The sequence below is a fragment of the Telopea speciosissima genome, chromosome 3 (assembly GCF_018873765.1).
Source record: "Telopea speciosissima isolate NSW1024214 ecotype Mountain lineage chromosome 3, Tspe_v1, whole genome shotgun sequence".
NCBI classification, from domain to species: domain Eukaryota; kingdom Viridiplantae; phylum Streptophyta; class Magnoliopsida; order Proteales; family Proteaceae; genus Telopea; species Telopea speciosissima.
This window is the reverse complement of record NC_057918.1, coordinates 14894960-14919286: the sequence shown is the minus strand read 5'-3', so window position 1 is coordinate 14919286 and position 24327 is coordinate 14894960. Positions and strand designations below refer to the sequence as shown.

The 24327-nt window shown below is 38.0% G+C and overlaps 2 protein-coding genes across 3 annotated transcripts in view; both read left to right on the top strand.

The window, feature by feature from the left end:
• The window catches only part of LOC122656681 (60S ribosomal protein L39), a 19576-nt gene extending 7135 nt beyond the window's left edge, over positions 1–12441 (top strand). Inside the window, exon 4 of the transcript XR_006332139.1 lies at positions 12429–12441. The gene's annotated coding sequence lies outside the window, so the exon portion shown is untranslated. The remainder of the gene's footprint in view (positions 1–12428) is intronic.
• LOC122656680 (protein GLUTELIN PRECURSOR ACCUMULATION 3-like) overlaps positions 1–24327 on the top strand; it is a 24774-nt gene extending 447 nt beyond the window's left edge. The window contains exons 2-11 of one of the 2 annotated variants that reach the window (XM_043851294.1): positions 301–450; positions 1052–1219; positions 8793–8945; positions 9679–9831; positions 16987–17148; positions 17232–17456; positions 21342–21525; positions 21632–21728; positions 23895–24036; positions 24307–24327. In XM_043851294.1, coding sequence (XP_043707229.1) covers positions 301–450; positions 1052–1219; positions 8793–8945; positions 9679–9831; positions 16987–17148; positions 17232–17456; positions 21342–21525; positions 21632–21728; positions 23895–24035 — 1433 coding nt within the window. In that variant the 3' untranslated portion in view covers position 24036; positions 24307–24327. Of the gene's footprint in view, positions 1–300; positions 451–1051; positions 1220–8792; positions 8946–9678; positions 9832–16986; positions 17149–17231; positions 17457–21341; positions 21526–21631; positions 21729–23891; positions 24037–24306 lie in introns of both variants that reach the window. The other variant, XM_043851293.1, reaches the window with a different exon arrangement.

Below are 24327 nucleotides of genomic sequence, written 5' to 3'. Positions count from 1 at the left end.
CTAGGTTTTTCGCTTCATCTCTTCCAATGCTTTTAGCATCAATACTCTGTTACACAGGATCTTCTTCTGGGTATCTGTTGATTCATTTTAGCCTTATAATGTCTGTCTTGTCTAGCGAGTTTTTGTTAAGAGCACTACTCTCAAGAGTTGTCTCTTTTCCCGCCTGTTTTCTGCAGAAGGATGCCTTGAAGAAAAGTTGATGAAGGGTTTTATTTTTTTAAATGTTTGCTTAGGTGGCATTTTGCATGTTCATATGGATATTGTTTTCAATTCTAACTTCTGCTTCTGGATGACGTGCAGTTAAGCAGGTATGGATTAAGCCTACGATGAGAGGCATTGCCCCGTCTCCAAGGGACAGTCATAGTTGTACCACCATTGAAAACAACTTGTTTGTGTTTGGGGGTACAGATGGGAAGAATCCTCTTAAGGATTTGTTCGTCCTAGATACATGTAATCTCTTTCTCTACAATCAGTTCTTTTATTATAAATCCATTAAGATTTTGCTTGATGTTAAAATGTAGTTCTTCTCTGTGTTCATCTTCAGAGATAAACCTAGGACTAATTAAATGGTTTTAATAGATCTAGGACATGGTCTATGATTGACCCAAAAAAAAAAAAAAAAAAGCATAGATAGATTGACTGGAGAAGGCTGTAAAAAATTAAGCAGCTAATATATCATGTTTCTTTGACCTTTAAATGGTGCAAGCCTTGTGGTTTATGTTTGCCTTTTCTTCGTTATTTATTCCATATTTGGGGCAAATTGTGTTCATATATTTTTTTTAAAATTTTTTAGACACTAAAAAAAAATCTCCATCGTCTATTTTTTTCTTACCACCAGTTTTTTATATTCGGTGTTCAAACGGGATGTTGGGACAGGATCCATGACGCTTGACGGTTGTCACCATCCCATGTTTTTTGGGCATTTTCCTTCCAGGATGGGGTCTGGGTTGGTTAGGATGCTTAGGACGCCTGAGAGTTCCTTGGACCATCATGAATTGAAAAAATGTTTTGAAAACATAGTGTATCTTAATGAGTTGAATCATGCTTGTAGCGACCAACACATGGATGTGTCCAAGAGTACATGGGGAAGGACCGACACCACGTGAAGGACATAGTGCAGCACTCGTTGGGAAACGGCTTTTCATATTCGGAGGCTGTGGTAAATCATGGCAGAGTTCATATGAAGTATATTATAATGATCTCTACATTTTGGATACAGGTAAGCTTATCTTTCTAGCGTCAGCTGTTCATTAAACTTAATGTGCTTATGTAAAAAGGAATTCTCTTTGATATGGTTTTGGGATTAATCTAGACTTCTTATGAAGAAATGTACAGTCTATGTAATGGGGCTTTCGCTCTCTCTGTTTAAAAGCATATATTTTCCATTACCATGTTCTACCTGCCTTTATAAAAATAGCAAAAATATTTAGCATTTGGATTACGGCATTAAATTTTTGGGGAATTGCCTAGATCTGCCATATAGCAAAAAGACTTACAAAACAGGTAGGTATAAATTATGTTTTACAATCTCAAGTAACAATGTTAAAAGATTTACCAAATCCGTGTATAAGTAAAAAAATGCTAAAAAAGCAACCTAAAATACCCCCAACATCTTTCTCTCTTTCCTTCTTTCTTCTTCTCCGAGGAAGGAACACCACCCCAACCACTCTCTCCCTCCTCCTTCCCCCCTCCCCTGCAACTTGTAAACCCGTCTTGCACCACCACCGGTCCATCACCACCGCACCCACCCCCTCCCTCCTCTCCTGCTCTCTCCCCACTACCCCTTCCCTCCCCTGCAAACCTGCCCCATTATGCTCCTCTGCCCCCATCCAGCTCGAAGAGACACAAATCTGCTGTTCTTGAGCTCTTCTCCTCTTCAGTGGAGGTTCCGGGGAGGAAGTAACCAATGATGCCACAGCCCATGAATCATTTGAGCTGCCGCAGCTAAAATTTGCATCAATGAAGCCATTTTTGAAATTCACAATCGCTTCGATCGCCTCTCTCTGAAACCCCTTTGAAGCCAAGACCAGAAGCTGGTAAACAAGAGACGGCAAATCTAGCAAATCCACTCTATTCATTCCAGCATACACTTTTTCGAGAAACTCTCTTGCTTGAAACTTGTCAATGAATGAAAAGTCACGAAGAAGAGACAATCTTGACCAGCAATACCTTCGACCAGTTTGCCAAGAGGATGCATTTGGCTTATATTAATAGCATCTATTTCTGTGGATTACAGATTCCTGTATAATAGGAAACTGTAAACTATCCTCTGATTAATTCAAGGGCTATTACCATAGTTGACGATAACATCTGCTACAAATAGAAACCCAATTTCCTGGAAAATTTAGTGTGTTGAAATTGAATAATAGCTTCTGAATTTACAATAATCATTTTTCTATCACAACGATTTGATCTGTCGTTAAAATTAAGAAATAAAATCCACTCCCCTTGTTTTTGTTGTTTAGCTTCCATATGAGGTGGTGAAAATTGATGAGGGAGATTCCACAAAGTGATTATTTTAGGTATCTTGGCTCAATCATATATAAATAAGATGATATTGAGGATGATATTTCACAGAGAATTAAAATGGGATGGATGAAGTGGAGAGGTGCGTCTGGAGTGTTGTGTGATTGGCGTATTCCTTTAAAACTTAAAAGAAAATTTTATAGGACAATAATACGACCGGTTATGTTGTATGGTGCGGAATGTTGGGCAGTTAAGAAGTATCATATAGATAAACTTAGTGTAGTGGAGATGAGGATGTTGAGATGGATGAGTGGCAAAACTAGGAAGGATAAAGTAAGGAATGATCATATTAGAGCTGGTTTGAGAGTAGCTCAAATATACGATAAGCTACGAGATAGTCTTTTGAGGTGGCATGGCCATGTTCAACGGAGGCCTTTGATGCTCTGGTACGAAGGAGTGATTTGATTTAGATTGAAGGAACTAAAAAAGCCAGGGGTAGACCTAAAATGATCTTAGGAGAAGTGGTGAGGAAAGACATGCATAGCTTAGGCCTTGTATCAAGTATGACCTCGAATAGAACTGATTGGAGGGCAAGGATCCATGTAGCCGACTCCATTTAGTTGGGATAAGGCTGAGTTGTTGTTGTTGTGTGATTTTCGAATACTTAAAACAACTTCATTAACAGTAACACAAGACTAAAACTAACCTGTTAAAAAAAAATCAGAAATAAAGAGAAAGATTCTTGGGTGGGAAACAAGGCAGCGACAATTTAAAAATAAGAGAGAAAGAAGCCCCATGGTGGGGCAGGTTTGTAGGGGAGGGAGGGGGTGGGTGGTGGTGCAGGGTTGCAGGGAAGGGGGGGGGGTTGGGATGGTGTTCCTTTATCGGAGAAGAAGAAAAGAGGAGAGGGAAGGATGTTGGGGGTATTTTAGGTTGTTCCTTTAGCTTCTTTTACTCATATGGGGATTTGGTAAATCTTTTTAACATGGTAACTTGTGAGTGTAAATAATTTATGCCTACCAGTTTTGTAAATTTTTTTGCTATCTAGTAATTTTTGTTTGATTATCAGCTATAACCTTGTCTTCTGTGAGCCTTGAGGGATATTGACTCATGAGTTGCATGAGCAATGAGCCATTTTTCCGCACTCAGATTTTGCAGGGGACTTTGCCACATTTACATTTCCTTGTTTGTAATTTGCATGACATAAAGGTACAGTAACCTTTGGTAGGTTTTCATTTGGATGGAGATGTGGTCCAATCAACATTGGATTAACTCCCTATGCCAAGTCCATTTGCCTTTCGACTCAATTCTTTACAAGGGGCACATTTGAGATATCTTAATTTGACCAAGAGTCCAGCTTTGAGGTGTCATGTGTGCATTCAGGGAATTTAAATAGACTGCTAAAGGGAGTGATATGAGTTCTGATATCTGGAGTTTTAACAGAGATAAAATCTAATGCTTTGGTATATCAATAAGGGTTTTGAGTCATAGGGTTTATGTACGTGGGGATGTTGGCTTGTTGATTAAGAAAAATAATAAAAAGTGTGACAGAAGTAATTGGAATCTGTGATAACCATTTAGATTCAAGTTCAGGGACCATAACTAATAGAACTACTACATGACATTATCAGATAGAACCAAGAACCCCAGAATTTTAGATACGAGACAACTGAATCTAATACTAGAGAATTCTGTCAGTGGAAGAATGGACTTCTTATTCTTGATTAATGAACCACTGTTGCATAAATCTCAACCAAGGGATTCAGAAGAGAAAAACTTCAACAAAAAAAATGTCTAAAAAACCCACTGACAGAAGCAAGAGTTCAAGGAAACTAGTTCATCCTTTAACAGCAGCTATGAACTTTGGGATGGTTGACATGAGATTTGCCTACTTTGACACAGATGCATGGTAGGAGTTACAGGTTCTCTATTTGATGGGTTGGGTGCGATCTGGATTGGTATCAGACAGGACTTCTTCAATCTATTGTATACAATGGATTGGGCTATCCACCTTTCGTCTTTTCTCGTTGGTTGGTTGATCCTTTGTTTGGATTGTTCAGTCCAGAATGATCAGGTCACTGTCACCCAGGAGCAATCTGATCTCTGATATTGATTCTCAAGCCATTGAGACTCTAAGAAACTTGAATCGCAATAGAAAATTCCGACCTGAGATTCCATAACAAGTCCTGACTAGACAGCAATAAAAATATCTTTAACATGAAATAGAAGCTTCTGAAGCATACTTGGACCCTCTTAAAATAAAAAATCTCTACCAGTCTAAAGTTTCTTTGAGAACCCAATTTAAAATCTTAGACTTGATTTTCTCTCTGGTGCACATGCAGACTTGAATAGGTTAGGTAGCAAAAACTAACAGGGAATTCGCTCCAAAGCCAGCTCCTTTAGTTGTGCTGCAATCCATGTGACGATTTAGGATTCTTTGTGGGTATATTGTGGGTAAAGCTCTCTTGATCCTGTGGCTATTTGTCTAAATAAATTACTAAACCCTTATCTCAGTATGAACTTTGGTTTCTGTGGAACTGTTTGCACATCATGGAAGTTTTTCGATGTCTATGGAGATCATGTATAAATCATGGAAATCCGTGGAACTGATGGAACTTTTAGACAAGTTTGGGGAAATGCTGGAATGAGCTCCAATCTCACCTAGGAATCATTACTAAAGCAAGAAAATACCAATCTCATCTAGGAATCAGTACAAAAGCAAGAGAATCATCTTTATGATTTAAGAAGATCAACATCTATTGGGATAACTTCACGTATGTTTGGAGCACTTAAGGTTCATTCTCGAAGTTATATGTCTACGGATCTGATACTGATGTAGATTGAAACTTGGAGAGGGAAAGGACCAAAAGAGAGTTCAGAACAGCCCATCGATCCAGTCCAACCATCCAGCCTTTGTTCCACTTAAGAGGCAAGTTTTTCAGCCCATTATTTGGCCCTTAGAGCGTTCCTTGTGTGGAGTATTTTCCAGCTGATATAGAGTTGTCAAATCTGCTGTGCAAGGAGAAGATTATGAAGAGATTTGATTACTATTTTATTTAGTTTCTCTTTTGGGAGTTAATGACAATGCTAAGATTTTATTTAGTTTCTATTTCAGTTACTATTTTAGTAGTTTTTATTTTGTAATGCAACTTTAGCCATAGTGTCGCAGGTAAGTCATCTAAAGGGCTTATTTTATTGGAATTGGAAATAAGCCTTGGGTTGGGTTATGTAGGTGTTGAGTCTATGATCCCATGGGTTTTCTTTGTAATGAGCCACTTTAATGGGCCTAAAATATGGGTAGAAAGCAGGAAAACGAGATTACTTCAATTGGTTTAGTTAGAGTCCTGTTTTAAGTCCGTTTCTTTTATTATTTTAGTTTCCTAGTCAATTTATGTTACCTTATTAGTTCAGGATTGAGTTAGGTCTTTCCTATTTAGTGTTTGAGTATGCTTTTGAGTCTTCTATATAAGTTTGTAAGGGGCTACAGCCTTGTACACAAATTTAAATTAATGATATTGAGAAAGAGAAAAAAAAGCATAGCTTTGTGCTTTGCTCTAAGAGAGAGTATGGTGAGAGACCTAAATATGGTGAGAGGCTGTGGGTGAGAGACCCGAGTCTAAGAGAGACTACACTATCTTCTTCTTCCCTTCTTCAAATTTTTTTTATTGTTCCGAAATTTCCTGCAAATTTGAGAACCAATCAAAGTATTTACTGTTGCTGGACCTGAAGTTTGCGATCCTCTTGTGGACTGGTTATCACTTGTAAGTTGTGACTGGTTTACATTACATAAGAAGTTACTATTTTTCTTGTAATGGTTTTATTCATTATAAATAAAAGGAGGGACCAATGCAGTTGCCATGATTTGAGTCTGGGAAAAAAGAAAGAAAGAAAGCTTGGCTTTGAAGCCTGTGAGATGCAGCTGCTGTGAGAGACAGCTTGGGTGAGAGGCCCTTGTAGAGATAGGTGGGATACCTTCTCTACGGTAGGTGAGATACCTGCATATCCTACTTATTCCCTCTTCTTCTTTACCATTTTCTCTTTTTGTTTCTATTTTATTTCCAATGCAATTGAGGTTTACTGAGAGTTACTGTGAGAATGTTTAATGTACTGTTGCATGCTCCATCAACCCTGGTGATGCACTGAAGCCTTGGAAGCCAGAATACTCCTTGCGGCACCTTCCAATCTGGTTTCCTGGAAAACAAACTTCATGGTGATTTTCTTTGCTTCCAGCCAGTTGACCGAGTCCAGGTTTTGACATGATATTCCTCTTGTTGTGGACCACCTTTGATTATAATTTCTTGGTCGTCCAGTGTCTGGATCTCCCTGAGGTATACAGTTACTGATTCTTATTCTTACTTTCTATTTTGGAACTTCTGGGTTTTCTCAAGATCTAGCCATTAACCTTGGCTGGAATTTTGAAGAGTTCATCATCTCAAGGTTGCCTACCTTCCTCTGAAAGGATCTGGCCATCTAAGTCAGCTACTTAGTATTTGGGTAACTTGATGTTGTTCTGAGTTTTAGAGACCTCTCTATTCAACCAACAGTGGGTTCCAATATGCTATGGTTTTATGTGATCGAGTGCCTCTAGTAGCCTCTGTTCAGACCTGAGAATAGACTGTTGCAGTTGTTAGTAATGGCCTACTGTTTGAGTATTCCTCGCTCCTCTGTTGCTGAACTTACTTTCTAAGCCTAATGTTAATGAAACCTGTGATCCTACTATAGACTAGGACTTCATTGACTTAGCCCCACATTAGATACGCCCCTTAAGTGATAAGCATTACATAAAAGATAATACATACATCAAAAAGTTTATAGCTTTGTGAATTTCCTTTGTTGTACATCTAATAGTACATGGTTGATGGTACACTCATACTTCAACTTTACTTGGGCTTTTTGGCCATTTTTCTAGATTAATGGATTCCAATTATATGTTTTGCATATTGGTAACTATTCCTAGACCATCGTGATCTTGGTTAGATTTTATTTTTAGCTTCATTTGCTAGGGTCATTTGGTCATTTTGTAGCTCAATGAACCCAGATGTGTCAGGTGCATCACCCAACCCTCCTTGGACCGATGATTATGATCTTCATTGTATCGTAAATATGACAGGACATTTGTTAACTTTTAGGGTTAATTGACCTTGATGTGTCTGGTACATGGAGAAACCCATTCTAGGCCAAAACAATCTTGATTCAGATCCCAATTTGTCCACCTTGCACCATCTGTGCATCAAGGATATATATATTTTTTTCATTTTAGAGGCAAAGTGCAACAAGCCAATGGGTTTACATAGGAAACACTTTACACTTTGTTGATCGACTTGATTGTTATTGGGTTCCATGTTGATCTCTATTTTCCATTGATAGCTTAGAGCATTTTGGTGATTTTCAGGTAACCAGATCCAATGATGTGTATGCTATGATCCTGATTCCTGAATGCATGGTATAGTAAAAAGCTTATGATGAAAATAATAGACTACTAAGTACTACTGGTGTTTTCTAAAATAGGTCTTTGATAGCTTGAATTTTGGCAGAAATACGTACTTCCAACTTCCACCAAAATTTGTTGTGTTGTATTGAAGACAGTTTTTGGTTGAAGCTGACTAAAGTTCTGTAATTTATGTAAGTCAATTCAGTTCCACCGGAATGGAAGTCAACCAAGTAAAATCAGCTTTGACTGACTTTTGGAACTATGACATCTTAATGGGTTTGGCTTGGTTATTCCCATCAATAAATCTTCTCAACAGTGTTCTGAACCCTCGTTATATTCAAACACTGTACTGTGGTACACCAATAATTTGGTACGAGTCAGTTTCACTGGCCACTTGGCTTAGCACCAAGCAGTACTCATTTGTGCAGCATATTTCTCTCATGTGATCACTTTTTTGATGGTCCTGATTAGCACGAGCTCCATTTTTTTTTTGTCCACTCTCCCTTAATTTTGAGGATATGTTCTTGGATCATGCACATAATAATGCAACGAATGGTTGGTGAGATGACGTAACTGTACAAGAGGGACTGTTGGGGATCTAATACTTAGCAACCACCTGGGTGATCTTCCATTTGAAAAAACCAAAATGTTTAATGAACGTATAAATTTGCTCTATAATCAATTCCTCTAACATTCTGCACCTTATTTTCCATATTCTGTTCTTTCTATTTTCTGACGGTTTGAGTGGTTGCTTTAGATTCTCTTGAAGAAACCAAAGCATCTTTATTTGATACCATTGACGCTGATATAGATTATTCTAGAAAGCAACTCGGGCATTAACTTTGTTTTTCTTTTATTTTTTCCCCCTAATTTCAATTCTCCTGTTAATCTGCAGAGAGTTTAGTATGGCAGAAGGCTGTAACATCTGGAAATCCACCTTCTGCACGAGATAGTCATACTTGTTCATCTTGGAAGAACAAAATTATTGTAATTGGTGGAGAAGATTCATCTGACTGTTATTTGTCGGATGTCCACATACTTGATACAGGTGCCTGCCTTTGCTTATTGCCCATGTTTAAATTGTGTAGATGAACATTGATGATAAAAATATATTTTTGTTTTTTTTATTAAAAAAAAATATACTTTTGTTTTAGAAATTTCTCATTGCTTGCAATATTGAACAGAGAGCTGAGTGAATTTGGTATTTTCATCTTTCTATATGGTTTAAGGGAGAAGGTTTTCTGGTCTGGTGAACCACATAACCAAGCCATGGTCGGGTGCCTACTCCTGTCATGTGCCAGATCTGATTGGGCTGGAATTTTATGGACAGGTAAACCCCCAATGTCAAGTTTCAGCCCAAACGGAGTTGGCCATGTGGCAACACTGATCATTGAAAAATATAAAAGTTTGCCATGTATGTAAATTGAATTTGGATCTAAAATTTGACATGTGCTCTATATCCAGACTATCTTCTAGGTATCCAATGGTCAGATTTACCATTTTTCCATAGTTTAATTGTCATTGGTAACGGAGGCCTTTGAATGCTCCAGTAAGGAGTAGTGATTTATTACAAATTGAAGGAGCGAAAGGAGCTAGGGGTAGGCCTAAAATAACCATAGAAGAACTGGTGGGGAAGGACATCTATAGCTTAAGATTGGAATATTTTATGGCTTTGAATAGAACTGATTGGAAAAATAGGATCCATGTAGCTGACCCATTCAGTTGGGATAAGGCTGAGTGGAGTTGAGTTGTGTTTAATTGTCATTGGTGGGTTTCAACAGATGCTCTAGTTTGGAGGGAATTAAGCACTTCTGGCCATATGTTACCACCTCGCGCTGGCCATTCAACTGTTATTCTTGGTAGAAGCCTGTTCGTTTTTGGAGGATTTGCTGATGCCAGAAATTTATATGGTGACATTCATATGCTTGACGTAGGTACGTATTCATGCTTAATGGTTCATGTTCCTTACTTGTGCGTCTCTGAGAAGAAAGGTTGGACATCATACCGTGGTAGTTTATTGAGTCATTGGGGAAAGTTGACTTAAACTGTACTCCTTCATAATACATGTATTATGAAGCCTGTGGATTTTATTTTCGAGATTGTGGTGTATCCCAAACGTAACAGTAACACCAAGGCTTGAAATTTTGACATCGATGGAAATATAAAAAAATTCTGGGGTATGACCCTAACCATTTGGAGTTATGAACTTGCTGGAACTTCTTGTCTTTCAATATTGTTAATATCGGGGAAATTTTTTGTTCTTGTAAATTTCAAAATGAATTATTTCTTAATATCACAAAGTTTGATAAATGCTTTACTTTATTTGGTTCCCAAAAAGATCAACTTGTGTTCATACTTTTGTGTGATATAATTCCAAATTGATCTCTCATTTTTGCCCTCACAAATTTCATTCAAATTAATAATTGAAAATGTCTATATGATTTTGCCATTATATTACAGATATTTACTGCTTTACTTATAATTTATATATTTTAAAAAATATTTATTTATTTTTATTATAATTATTTAGTGTTATCAATATTACCAAAAAACAATTTACATGTAATGAAGTTAGATGCAATAAATCTGAGGAAAATTTTTAGTCAAAAAAAAAAAGAAAAAAGAAAAGAAAGAGATAAGCTCAAAGAGATCTTCTAAGCTTCTTGTAAACACTCCTTCCAAATGTTTCCATTTAATAATCTTTACAAATATTGCAAAAATGTGTAGAAATTTTAAGAAAACGACAAAAAGGGGGGTGGGGAAGGAACAGCATTTAGGTAGGTTTTGACTTAGGAACTGATTTCTCTACAAATTATGGAAACTACCCCCCCCCCCCCCAAAAAAAAAAAAAAAAAAAAAAAGGAGGTTCAGCTTAAGGTTATTTCTATGCTTCATGTGAACACTACTCGCAAATCTTTATATTTAATAATCTTTTGAAATATTGCAAAGATTTGGGAAATAATAGCCCCAATCTGGGGAATATTTGATTGGTATTTGATCCTCCTGTTATTCTTCGGTTTTTTTTTTAAAAAAAAAAAATTTCTAGGGTGGTTGTTAATGTTGCTTTATAATTATCACCATCAAGCTTAGTTTTAAAAGGTTGTCCTGTAGAGAATCCATGCATTTTGGGTCTAGTGGTGCTTTCTGATGTATATCAAAGGACGAAAAACACTGTTCACGTGGACAGTGTTGTCACTGTTGTGGGCCCAATATTGACAGCTGGCTGATTATCTCTTGTTATTTCTTTCCTAATTTAGTTTAGCTTTTAGTTACTTAGCTCAGAATTTTAGTTTCTTAAGGATCAAATCTCAATTTTCCTTGTAAGCGACTTCTAGTTTGTTTCCCTTTTTTTTTTTTTAAAATAAAAAAAAAAAAAAAAAATTATTCTCAGTTTTGAAAAGTTTCTACTATATATGTAATGGACCTCTTGGGTCCTCCCCACGATTTATAAATGAAGAAAATTGATTGTTACTTGCGCAATGGAGTTGTGAGAGACCTCTGGGTGTGATACCCGTGGCTGAGATAGACTTCCCCTGCTATCCCTTCTTTTCTCCCAATCGAAACCCATCTCAGCCCTATACTGATTTCTAATTTCTGAGCACCTGAGACCCCAATCGAGCCTTCCACAGAAGCTGCTGATCATCACTTTTACTACATTAATACTGCCCAGTGCTGCTGTTTTGGTTGTTGATCAGAGAACACATACATACACCTGCGGTTCTGTTTTATTCAAGGGTTCTGCTACTACATCAATTTCTCTGATCTGAGCATCTACCCATCAGTTGCTGATATTTGGAGGCTTGAATCCATGCATCAAACCCTCTCTTCGATACTGATTTGATGGAGATCTGACGGCTGGTTTGTCTGCAACGTATTACTTTCTAATTTCTGATATTTACTTTCTAATATCAAGAGCTGTTCATATCTCTACATCGGACCATTAGAATCAGCTGAGATTTGAAGGACCAAACCACCCTATTAGGGCCTAAACTCGATGGGAGTTTGAGCCATTGAGGCCCATCAAGTGGCTGATGATTGCTGATATGGAGTTCTAGAGATTTCTGGTTTTGACCCTGTTTATGCCCTGCGGCAGACCTGTTTAGGATGCTGTTTGTTGTTCTATTGGGCTGGGATTATTTGCTACATGTGTTGATTATTGTAGGGAGTTCTAAAGCCTGTTACAACCTACTATTACCTACTACTGGGTTCATGTACATATACTGTTATAAAGTCTGAAACCAGTACCTTATTTGGGGGTTGTGTTGTGATCCTATCTGGGGTTAGGTTATTCCATACCTAACTTTACATTACTTTCTGTGGTGGTTAGGGCTGCAAGCCTGAAACACATGTAATTTTAGACATCTCACCATTTGGGATTAGGCCTAGAAGCAAGGGAACTCTTTTTTGGTATTGGGCTACGATATCTTGTGCTTTGGTTGCTTTCTACTAGAGGCTACCAGTGACATAGCCCATGGATTAAACCCATCAGTCCATCCCATTAAGATCTTTATGCCCATCAATTCATTCTAAGGATTCTTGTAGTTCTGGAAAATCTGGCTACAGGAATGGAGAGCTTCTTCCACCCCCACCCCCTTTTTTCTGCCCGACTCTTGGTCTTACATTAGCTTAGGCCATTAAGGCTATAATTCATCAGTCCATTTGCTCATATGCAAGCCCTACCCTTTAGTGAGTTTAGTCTTGTCCTTTTGAACCCATTAGTTAGCAATTAATAGCTCTATTTACTAAGGTAGTATCTATGCATCAATTTTATAGCTGCATGGAACCTGTAGTTTGTTAGCTTCAATTGCCTACAGACTAATTGGCAGATGTTTGATGAGTTTTTTTGTCTATGATGTTGGGAGCATAGGGTATGGGAGTTTTTTTCCCCCTTCCAATGTCAAAATGTGTCTGGCATGGACACAGGTGTCAAAATGTACAGACATGGGGCTGGACACGCAGGTCAAAGGAGGGGGGAAAAATGAAAAATGGGTGGCAACTAGTTGGGGAAGAAAAAGAGGGGAGGAGGAAATGTGCAGAAATTTAGAAGTACATATCTGATCCGTGGTGTTGCTGCACAGAAGAAGATGAAGAAGCAGGAGAAAGGAAGATGACTCAGATATGATGCAATCCTGCATTCCAAAACCCTTAAATTAGATCGCTATGGGCCCACAGATGTGAATAAAATTTAAAATATTGAGATCAATGGCAATTTCATAATTATGAAGAATGATTAGGACTAAGAAAGACGAGAAACAAAGAACCCTTAAACTTAAACATAATGGCAGAATGGTAAATAACAAAAACTTGGGGTTCAAATCGAAGAACCCTTCCTTCAACCTCACAACCATATCCCTCAGTGATAAGCCAACTTGCTGTTTGGTAGAGGAACTCACTTATATGGGTTCCGATTGAGCTGTAAATTTAAGAGGAGTTCAGAGACTCGATGAGCTACTGATTACATGCAACCAGTTTGTTCAAATAAATCCCTGCAAATACTACCGGAATACCAGGCGGTAGTTGTTACAAGTTCAGGCACAAAATTAGTTGATTCCTTGGAGCAGAAGGTGATTTGGGGGACTAAACTCTGAGGTTAGGGTCACCTTTACTAAGATCACCTTCGACCAAAAATTCGAGGTGAATGGGATGCTCTTGAAGGAGTTCAATCAAACTGAGTGCTAATGAAACCTTCAATCACAGAACAGGGATAAGCCAGGTAATGGTAGGACAATAGGAAATAGAGGAAGGAAAGAAGAATAAAGGAGGACGGAGAGATAGAGGAATGGAAGAAACCACACCTGAAACGAGAGAGGAGTTCAAAATAAGGTAAGCACTTTTCATTCAATTCCAAAAATCCAACTCAAAATTGTTGGCTTACATACTCTTAATCTCTTATATAGAAGCAAACAATGAAGTCCTAATCCAATCCTAAAACTGAAATGGGATTTGACTCTAATTCTAATTCTATCTATGACTCCATCAACAGAAATAAAATAAAAATTACAAAATAACTAAAACTCTACTTGCTGACATTATCGATAACTAACTCTTAAGAAAAATAAATAAACATCAAATTACAAAACCAACCCTAATTAACCCAACTTTTAACTGCATCAAGATGATAGGACATAAAGAAGAAGAGGAGAAGATTAGATCTCTCGATGAGAGTACTTATCTGATGGACAATTTGATGCAGATTCATCATCAAATAGGGCTTGTTTCATTGGGAATAAGTGTAGGGTTGGGATATATATATGTTGGGCCTTTGTTCCCAAGGGTTTTCTATGTATTAGGCCACTTTAGTGGGCCTGAAATAGGGGTATATAGGTTGCATACGGGATTAGCCTAATACTTTGTTTTTATTGTGTGTTTTTAATTGAACCGGTTTAAATTGGTTGCATCCAATTGGTTCAATTGGTTTAATTTAAGTGAAGTGATCCTATTGGCTAAGAGGTTCTTATATCCTATTGGCTACTAGGGAATCTTCTTTATTTTAAGTAGTTTAAGTTGTTTTTAAGTCATTAGGACTCTATTTTGAGTCTATTTGAGTTTCCTAGTCAGTTTAAGTTGCCTAATAGGTTAGGGATAAGGTTAGGCCATTCCTTTTTAGTGTCTAAGTCTATTTTTGAGTCTTCTATATAAGTTTGTAACTTGTAAGGGAGGCCAGCATTACACACGAATTTGATTAATGAAAAAGCTTTTGTTTGCTGCCATAGCTGCTGCTTTGCTCTGTTGAGTGAACCTTGTGAGTAATATCAAGGCTACCTTGTGGGTAATATCAAGGTGAAGGGATTGGTGGACTCCGATCGACTCCTTGCATCTTGTAGATCGGGAGGTCCTTCTTCTAGTTCTTCAAAGCTGCTACCATTGAAGATTTAATCTTTCAAGTAAGTAGTTTATTAATTCAGCATTTAACCTTCTTCTTCTAATCCTCTAACCTAAGCTCCATCTACTCCTATTATCACCCCTTCCATTAATCCATTAGAACCCTAAAACCCTAAATCCAATTCTACCCTAAATTGCAGAATTTTGTAACTCATCCAAACCCTAACTTCTTTATACCAAAATAACCCCCTAGACCTGCCCATTAATACCCTATAAACCTCTTTCCTAAAATCTGCCCCTAAACCCTAGATCTTACAAACAGTCCATTTTCATAAGGCATCCTACCCAAAACCCTAGAATTCCAACCTCAACCAAATTTGATCCAACTTATACCATTAGACTCATAAAATTCTGCACATCATTACCAAATAAAACCCTAAGTCGAAACCCTAACCATAACCCTAATTCTGCCCTAATTAGCCTAAGCTGTCCCAATCGGCCAGCCTTGTTAAGAGATCCTATTACCCTGGTTCTTAGTGGGATTACTCCTACCTAGGACTACATTACAATTCACCCAAAAAAAAAAAAAAACTGATGGACCTTGAACTTTGCTGCAGATCAAGTGTCACAGCAGGTCAAAGTCGGAAGATGCTGCAACTCGTGCCTGCTCTGCCTGAACCGCAGAGAACAATGACAATAATGTTTTCAAATTTTATAATTGTATCCTTTTAAATCTTTATATTTACATTTGCCTACCTTATGCTTTAGACTGCTAATTATATATCCCTATACTGTATATATATTTATTCACTTAAGCTCAAAATTTGTGTCTCTATGAATTTGAAGACTCAAAATATATATAAATGTGCGTATAAATAATTTTTATTTATTTAGTTATATTTAGTTATATTTTTATAATGTCCTTATGTAGATTTCTGATGGTTGCTTTGTCAAACACTCCATATTTGTGTCCATACGTCATGGTTTTAGTTTCCAAATGCCATTAATGAGTTAAAAAAAATAGTTTCTTAATGTACTTTTGTACGGAAGTTTCTTAGTAACTGGTGAGCTTTCTTAGCTTGCATAGTAATCTTTTTCCCCTCATAAGTCAGAAAATTTACAGATTAAAAGGCCAAGCTGTACTATACATGTCCAATTAGGCATTCGATACAAAATACATGCTGATCAACTTGGAAATTTATTCGAAGTTTACCTAGAGTTTAAGTTTGGCCTTACTAATGAATAGGTGATTCTGGTCAGTGGTATGAATAGTTGTACAATTATTTTGAGTATTTAATAACTGTCCAATGGGAGATTCGGGTTAGGTGATTTCTTCCCTCAGTTGAGTAATTGCAACCCTGTTGCTGCTTGAATTATTCACAACTACTCTATTGGAGGTTCATCCTGCATGACCGGTTAGATGAGAAAGGTACTTGGAGACTGACTCCTGTCACAGATAGATAAAATCTATTGTGTGTGCCAGGAAAGATCTTTTTCTAGTGAACACCAAGATGGGCCTTCCAAGCAAGGAATAGGCATGGATTTTGTGTATTTGGGGAATGCAAAACCAAGCTGATAGAAAGCATTTTTTTATTTATGATGCTTATATTGCCTTTCCTCAAGGTCCCCTTCTCTTGTTTCTACTTTTTTTCTTTTAAACTTCATATTTATTTCCCCAAAGTAGAGGGTGGACCTCGGCGCAGCGGTAAGGTTGCTCCATTGTGCCGGGACAACTATGTTTAAACATTAAACATGTTTTGAAGATCTAGCCTCTGATATTTGGAAATTTTTGGATTCGATATGGATTTTGTACCCTTCCTGTTGGAACCGATGCCTTTGGTACTTATAAAGATCTCATTACTGGTGCTCATGAAGAATTTACCCAACCTACCGCTGTGCATGTGTGAGTTGTGTAACACTATTGTGGCCTTCCTTGTCATCTCCCTGAGGATTGCTGTATGTTGTTCTTAATAATTTTCTTCTGTGGTGTTTGAGAATGTGTACTAGGTAGGAGGTACAGAGCATATACTTTCTCATCCCTTTTTTTCAGTTTTCTTGAAAACTCTCTTCTTAAAGTCTGAACATCTGAAGTTGAAAGCTGAAGGTATCAAAATGTTGTTCACATTAATGTAGTCTTTTCAGTAATTTTTTCGTGATAGATTATCCACTATCCACTAGCTGGTTCCATTTTCTTAAGCATTCTACAATACCAATGCTTCTAACAATCAATTATTTTTTTGCCCCTGTTTTTTAAAATCTTCAAATAGTTAGTGGGGTTTGGACCAAGGTGACGGTTGCCGGCCAGGGGCCTACTGCCAGATTTTCTGTTGCTGGGGATTGTTTAGATCCACAGAAGGGTACTCTTGTGTTCATAGGTGGTTGCAATCGGGATCTTGAGGCCCTGCATGATATTTATTATTTACACACAGGTTTACCTTTTTCTCATATGTTTATTTCTAACATAATGTGAAGTCCTATAAAGCAAATGTCTTATTACAGTTTATATTAATAGAAATGTCAATGGAAAATGGGCGAGATGGACAGAAGCAAGAGAAATTTTCGCTCAAAAAAGAATTGAAGAGGAAGTGTCAAGAACAGCATCTTCCAGCAAACCAACCAGTTAATGATAAAGAAGTTCCCCAGCATGGGACAATGCCTGATTTGCACCGGCCCATGCCTGCTCCAATGCAGATGCCAATACAAATGCAAGCACCAGTGCCAATTTCTGGCCAAGCAAGTAAGAGCTGGTTCAGTCTTACCATTATTCTATCTTTGTAACAAGAAAATTTATATGCTGGACTTTCTTTTTTATTCACTGTTTTGGGATGTGTGATTGGGGCCATCTTGGCACCAATGCCCTGTGATAGTACATCTACTAAAACCCCTTCAAAATTTTTCTACTTGTCCTTACAAGTTTTTGCAATTTAGGTTAACTTTACACATAGGTGTTATGAGATGTTAAAAATGTCTAAAAAGTCAAACATTAAAATTTGTAACGTATGATAGTTGAGGGAAGAAACCCTGTTTTCTCTCCCCAGCCGCTATCAGCATAGTGCACATCCATATGAGGGCTAAGACTATTTGATCCTTGAGCCCCATTGAGGAAATTTATAATATAATCCAACAAATAATTGCAAGAAAATGATCCCAGCCTGGGATTTATTTCTTTCTGAACTGATAGGATGGCGTGGGGAAACAGATTAACATAAGTAATAAATTGTTACGATTATCTGATAAGAAATTGATCATCTCACTGAGCTTAAATTAGATGCTGTAGAATCTTATTTAGGTGTGTACTTTCACAGCAAACAGCACACCAGGTTATGGGCCTTTATAATTCTCTGAATTTTATGCATTTTCTTACAACAACAACTCATCCTTATCCCAACTAAATGGGGTCGGCTACATGGATCGTTGCCCTCCAATCAGCTCTATTTGAGGTCATACTTGATACAAGGCCTTAAGATATGCATGTCTTTCCTCACCACTTCTACTAGAGTCATTTTAGGTCTGTCCCTGGCTTTTTAGTTCCTTCAATCTTGAATCAAATCACTCCTCCGTACTTGAGCATCCAAAGGGCTCCATTGAACATGGCCATGCCACCTCAAATGACTTTCTCATAGCTTATCGTGTATCGGAGCTACTTCCAAATCAGCTCTAATTTGATAATTCCTTGCTTTATCCTTCCTAGTTTTGCTACACATCCATCTCAACATCCTCATCTCCAATACACTGAGTTTATCTACATGACTCTTCTTAACTACCCAACATTCCGGGTACCATACATCATAGCTGGTCGTGTGACTGTCCTATAAAATTTTACTGTAAGTTTTAAAGGAATATGTCGATCACACAATACTCCGAACATACCTCTCCATTCATCCATCCTATTTTAATTTTCTGTGAAACATCATCCTCTATATCACTTTCTTTATTTATGATTGAGCCCATGTACCTTAAATAATCACTTTGCGTAATCTCCCTCTCATCAATTTTCATCACCTCATTATCCATCCTAGTGTAACTAAAGTTAACACCATATACTCCATTCTACTTGAAACCTTTTGATCCCAAGGTTTATCTCTATACTCCAACTTTGCATTACTCCCTGCTTTTGTCTCATCCACCAAAACAATATCATCAGCAAAAAACATACATCAGAGAACCTCATCTTGAATATCTCTGGTTAAATCATCCATGATAAACGCAAACAAATAAGGGCTTAAAGCTGATCCTAGATGTAATCCAATTGTAATTGGGGATTCACTACCTTGACCCCCACAGTTCTTACACTAGTCACCACACCATAGTTATCAAGGCTCCTTGGGCGCCTTGCCGCCTTGTTGGTGTCACATTTGATTTTGAACCCTCTCCAACGTCATGGTCGCCTTGCTGCCTTGATAACTATGCACCACACCATCATACTTATCTTTAATTATGTCCACATATTTACTTGAAACACTTCTCTTCTCTGGTACTTATCAAATTCTCTCTAGGGACTCTTGTCATAACCATTGTAGTCAAGGTTTCAAAATAATCATTAGTTACACACTTACACCCCCCCCAAAAAAAAAAAAAAAAAAAAAAAAAAAGACCAAGTTTGAGTTAGAAAGCAAAACTAAGAGAATTGATGAAGAAAGACTCACAATAAATGCTTGATATTCTCCCAAGTTGTAACCATAAACTGGATTAAAATTCTGAATCAAATGCTTATATAGGGCACAAGTAGATTGCCTTATTCCAATTTCTAGTCAAACTCGGAGGACTTGAACTTTGACTTTGACTTGTTGATTGATAATGACCCCAATTCTTTGCATTTTCTTGGATTCAGGCATCATCCCTGTAGATATTCTTCTTCTTTTTTCTAGGGGTGGGGGAGGGGGTGCACAAACATTTTTCTAGATATTAAAATAAAAGAAAGTGAGTAACCATGAATCAAGAACCAGTTCCTCCCCCTGTTGTGGGCTCAATCTCTTCGCACTTGTTGCGACTCTCATCGCACCAACCATTTTTCTGCGACCAGATTACTGCTCATATTTCCACTGTCTTTAATAACCTCTCAACTTAGATCGTTTTTCTCATACCTTTCTTTTGTTCTGATGTATTGGTTTCTTTCAGTACTACCATGAATCAAAAACCATCTTGCATCACCATAGGGAGAAGCAACTGGTAATCATTTGTATTGCCCTGGTATAAAGGGAAAACTGAGTAATGATGGAATCTGGAGTTTTGGGTTTTTGAAAAGGGAATAATGGTGCAATCTAGGGTTTAGGATGGGAAATTAGGGCAGAGATTTGGATAGAGTTCTCCTTAGGGTGAGAGGGAAATTCAATCCAGATATGGTGGTATGATGGCTGGTTTGTTCTGGGTACTTTGGGTAATGGGAATGATGCTCAGAGATGGAGGAGATGTTAGGGTTTGGTGGTTTAGAGGATTAGAAGAAGAAAGGTTAGGGTTGGGAACTTGGGATGAATCAAACTCACTTTTGTTGCAGAATTCCCTTGGTAGCAGCTTGTTTGATTTGAGAAACTTGAATAAAAATTGAATCTTTAACTAGAACTTGAATGTAGCAGCAATGGAGAATATAGAAAGCTTGAATGAACTACCCGGGCTTCACACTGCAAGGTGTCGATTGGATCAAACACCAATCCCACGTATGCAACCTAATTACCCATATTTCAGGCCCATAAAAGTTGCCTATTACATAGAAAACTCATAGGATCAAAGGCCCAACATGTATATAACCCAACCCTAGAGTTATTCCTAAGCAAACAAGCCCTATTTGGTGATGAATCTGCATCAAGAGGTGAAAGTTTGCTTGACTGGGGATGATAGAAAAGAAACTTATCATAGGGGAGTTTGGGTAAATATAGGTTGACTATGGTGGACTGAGAAATTTCCCCAATACTTATAATATGTGGTAAGCACTACTTTATAGTCTTATATTTTTTCGGCAAGTGTTATGTTTTGTAAGTACAAGGGAAGAAAGAATGAGGTCCAAATAATCAGACTAGCCTCAAATTTTAAAACATGTAGGCAGAGATTTCACTCTAAAAGAATCCATGCAACGTATGCTATATGACTGGTAGCCATAGGTGGGAGGAAATGTGCTTCTTCTGGACACTGGAGCAGGACAAGGCCAGAAGTAGCCAAAGATGGAGCAGAACCATGGCTTAGGAGCCTGTTTGGTTTTTTGGTACCTGTTTAGGTTGATTTGGGAAGGTTTTGACCTAGATTGAGTGGTATCTACAACAAACATGCTCTTTGTTTCCCATATCTAGTTGTATTTGTTTTTCATCTGAGAACTTAAGACTGATAGTGGTTAAATCACTTCAATCATACCAGTGTGTTTGTGGATGCAAACCCTTGATTTTGGTACTTTGGTTGTTGTATGGTTCCACTGCTCATTTGAATGTGTGGTAATGACTTTTGTGATGATATTCCTGATTCAGAATAGGTAATAGAATGTCGAATTATTTAGGAACTAGTCCATTAAGGATATCTAAGAGCCTGCAGTGAAAGGTTTAGATTGTTGACCTTACTGCCACTAGAATTTTTCAGTTTATGTGTTGAGATAATTGTATTCTGAACTTTGTACCTAATTAGTTGTATTATGATTCAGGCAAACATAATCATTCGTCCGATGAATTAGAGGCTTCTCAAGGAAAGATATTTGAAGCCAAGGTTACTGGGACTTTCTGTTATGGACATAACATTGAAACTATCATTGATGGAAAGCTGCTTCGTGGATTAATATTTTCTAACACGCCAAGCTTTTCCCCTGTAGCTGATAACTACCACAGTAGGTGAGGATATGGTTATTATGACAGTGCTTCTTCTGATAGGTTCGGTTGCAATCAGCAATTCTTATTCTAAAAATTGCTTCAAATGCTTTTTTTCTTTTCATATCAGGAAAAGGATGGCTTTAGAGGCTGGTGGTGTTAAGTTGGGTGATGGCTACGTACTCAACCAGGAATCAGTATGTTGCAGACAGGCCAATGATGTCCATGTAAGGGGTTCCACATCACATGAGTTCCAAATTGAAACTGCTCTTGCTGATGAATTTGAACAATATAATGCTTGTTATGTTTCCTGATTCCATATGATTTGTCTCATGCTCCCCCCTCTTCCCTCTTGGGAGGTCTCTACAGCTTGCTTCTTTTAGTAGTTCTACAGATGGTGCCTGTAGTCTCAAACTACTTAAATACCTACCCAGCTAGCTGTTGTAATCATGGTTCACTGATTCCTGCATTAATGGACCCAGCTATGTTAATCCAGTCAATTGCAATCTACCATAATATATGTCTTAACAATTTCAAGACTCTGAATGCATCAATTGCTGCGGTTGAACTCTGTCAAACATGGTGAGGTGCTCATAGTTAGAAATGTTGAAAATGCTTGGTATGATGACATACAAATTGCCAAGTTGGATGTCATATTAGTTATCATTTATGTCCGCATGTCATAAAGCTTTTTTTTTTTTTTGAGGGGGGGAGGGTGATGCAGATACATCACCAAAAGAGGCTTAGTTTGATGGGAATAAATCTAGGGTTAGGTTATATACATGTTGGGCCTTTGATCCCATGATTTTCATTGTAATAGATCACTTTTATGGACCTAAAATAGGGTACATAGGTTGCATACAGGATTAGCCCTATACTCGGTTTATTTTCATGTTTTAGTGTTTTAAATTGAACCGGTTGAACCACTGGTCCAATTTAAGTGATTTTAGAATATTCTTTTAGAATAGAATCTTTTTAACTTAAGTTATATTTTAGGGTCCACACCTCTCCACAAGTTTTAGAGAGGGAGTATTTTGTATTTAGACTCAGCCTGGGATTTGGGATTTCCTATTCCTAGGCTGCATAGGAATTTAGGCCTTTGGCCATTATAAACAAAGGCAAACCGTGGGGCTCCTCTTTCCCTCACTGTTTTATGAAATTTGCTCTTGCAAGTTGCTGCAACCTTTCTTCTATTGAAGATCTGCTTTGTGTGTGTGATCAAAGCTGGTGGGATTGGTGTGTGATCCAATCGACACCTTGCGGTGTGAAGCCCGGGTGGTTCGTTGGTGGGATTGGTGTTTGATCCAATCGACACTCTGCGGTGTGAAGCCCGAGTGGGACCTCTCAAGTTATACTTTCAAGTTCAAGTTCAAGTTCAAGATCTGATTTTTTTTCAAGTTCAAGTTCAAAGATTCAATTTTTATTCAAGTTTCATCCTCAAACAAGCTGCTGCCAATTACCCTCTCTGCTGCTGCAAGTAAGTGTGACAGTATCCCCATCCCCATACTTCTTCTTCTCATCCTCCACAGCCCAACCCTAATTTTCCCATAACACTAGACTACCCACAGACCTAACCACCCAGCCATTCCTGCCCAAATTCTGATTGAGCTCTCCTCTGCCCAATAGGAGCACTCGATCCCCTTTGCTGCCCTAACCTACCATCCTGACCCTAAAATCCATCTCTCTCTTCAAAAACCCAAAACCCTAATATTCTGTCCAAATACTTCCCACCATCAAATCTCCATCAAACCCTAGCCGAGTGCCCCTCTCCACACTTGGAAAATTTGATCCAAAGCCCTCTCCCAAATTCCCCCATTAAACCTAGAACCCTTCACTTTACACTTTCTAAAAACCTGAAACCCTAATCTGCTGCCATTCACATTTATACACTTCCACTTATCAAAACATCTCAAGACCTTCACTGATGACTCCCCTACACCTGCCTAGCATAACCAACACCTCAAACCCTAACCCTAACCCTAATTTTAACTTAAAATCATGTTTTGCCCTAATCGGATTACCAATTCCTATCAGATCCTAGTTTACTGGCTCCTAGTTGGTCTCCCACCAATCTAGGAGGAGGGGGGGGGGGCATGGGGTGGGGTGAGAAACACAAGTAGCATTATTACTATGGTTTTACACAGACGCTTGCCTTTTCTACCTGGCAGACAGAAGCTGACCAACTCAAAAAACATGTAGGTCATCTTTCATTCATTTCAACTAGTCATCAAGGTTCACTGTGGGATCCAAATTGCCCAACTATCTTAGAGCTAAAACCTTGTTCATGACCTTGAGTGAATGGCTCTAACCAATATTATTTTGCGATCAATCTAACAACTGATGCTTTATTGAGGAATTAAGATCATATTTGCTGAAGTGGTCATTTTTGGCAGGTCCATGGAAACCCAGAAGCATCAATGGCAAATCTTCCAAATGTGAAAGATGAAGGCAAAAATCAACTGAATCCCGTCACAAAAATTCCTTGTGAGAAATCTGCTAAAGCCAAGAATATGGTCACTTCAAATTCAAACTAAGGTACGGACAATAAGATTTTATCTCTTGTCCATCTATAATGCTTTCCAATTGTTAAGCATCTGCATATGTGCATCTAAGGTTACATCCAATTGGTGGAGCAACCTCTTGTATCTTAACATGAGGCCCCTGTTAATCCAGAACCCCGGTCAGATGATTGAACTTTTCCCAGACCAACCATGTTACATTTCATGCTTGTTCTAGTTTGATCATGCTTTTATTAGTAAATGTAATTCAGGGTGTTTGAAAAATTCACCTACTTCGTTGTACCAGGTGGCAAGGCACCAAGGTAGC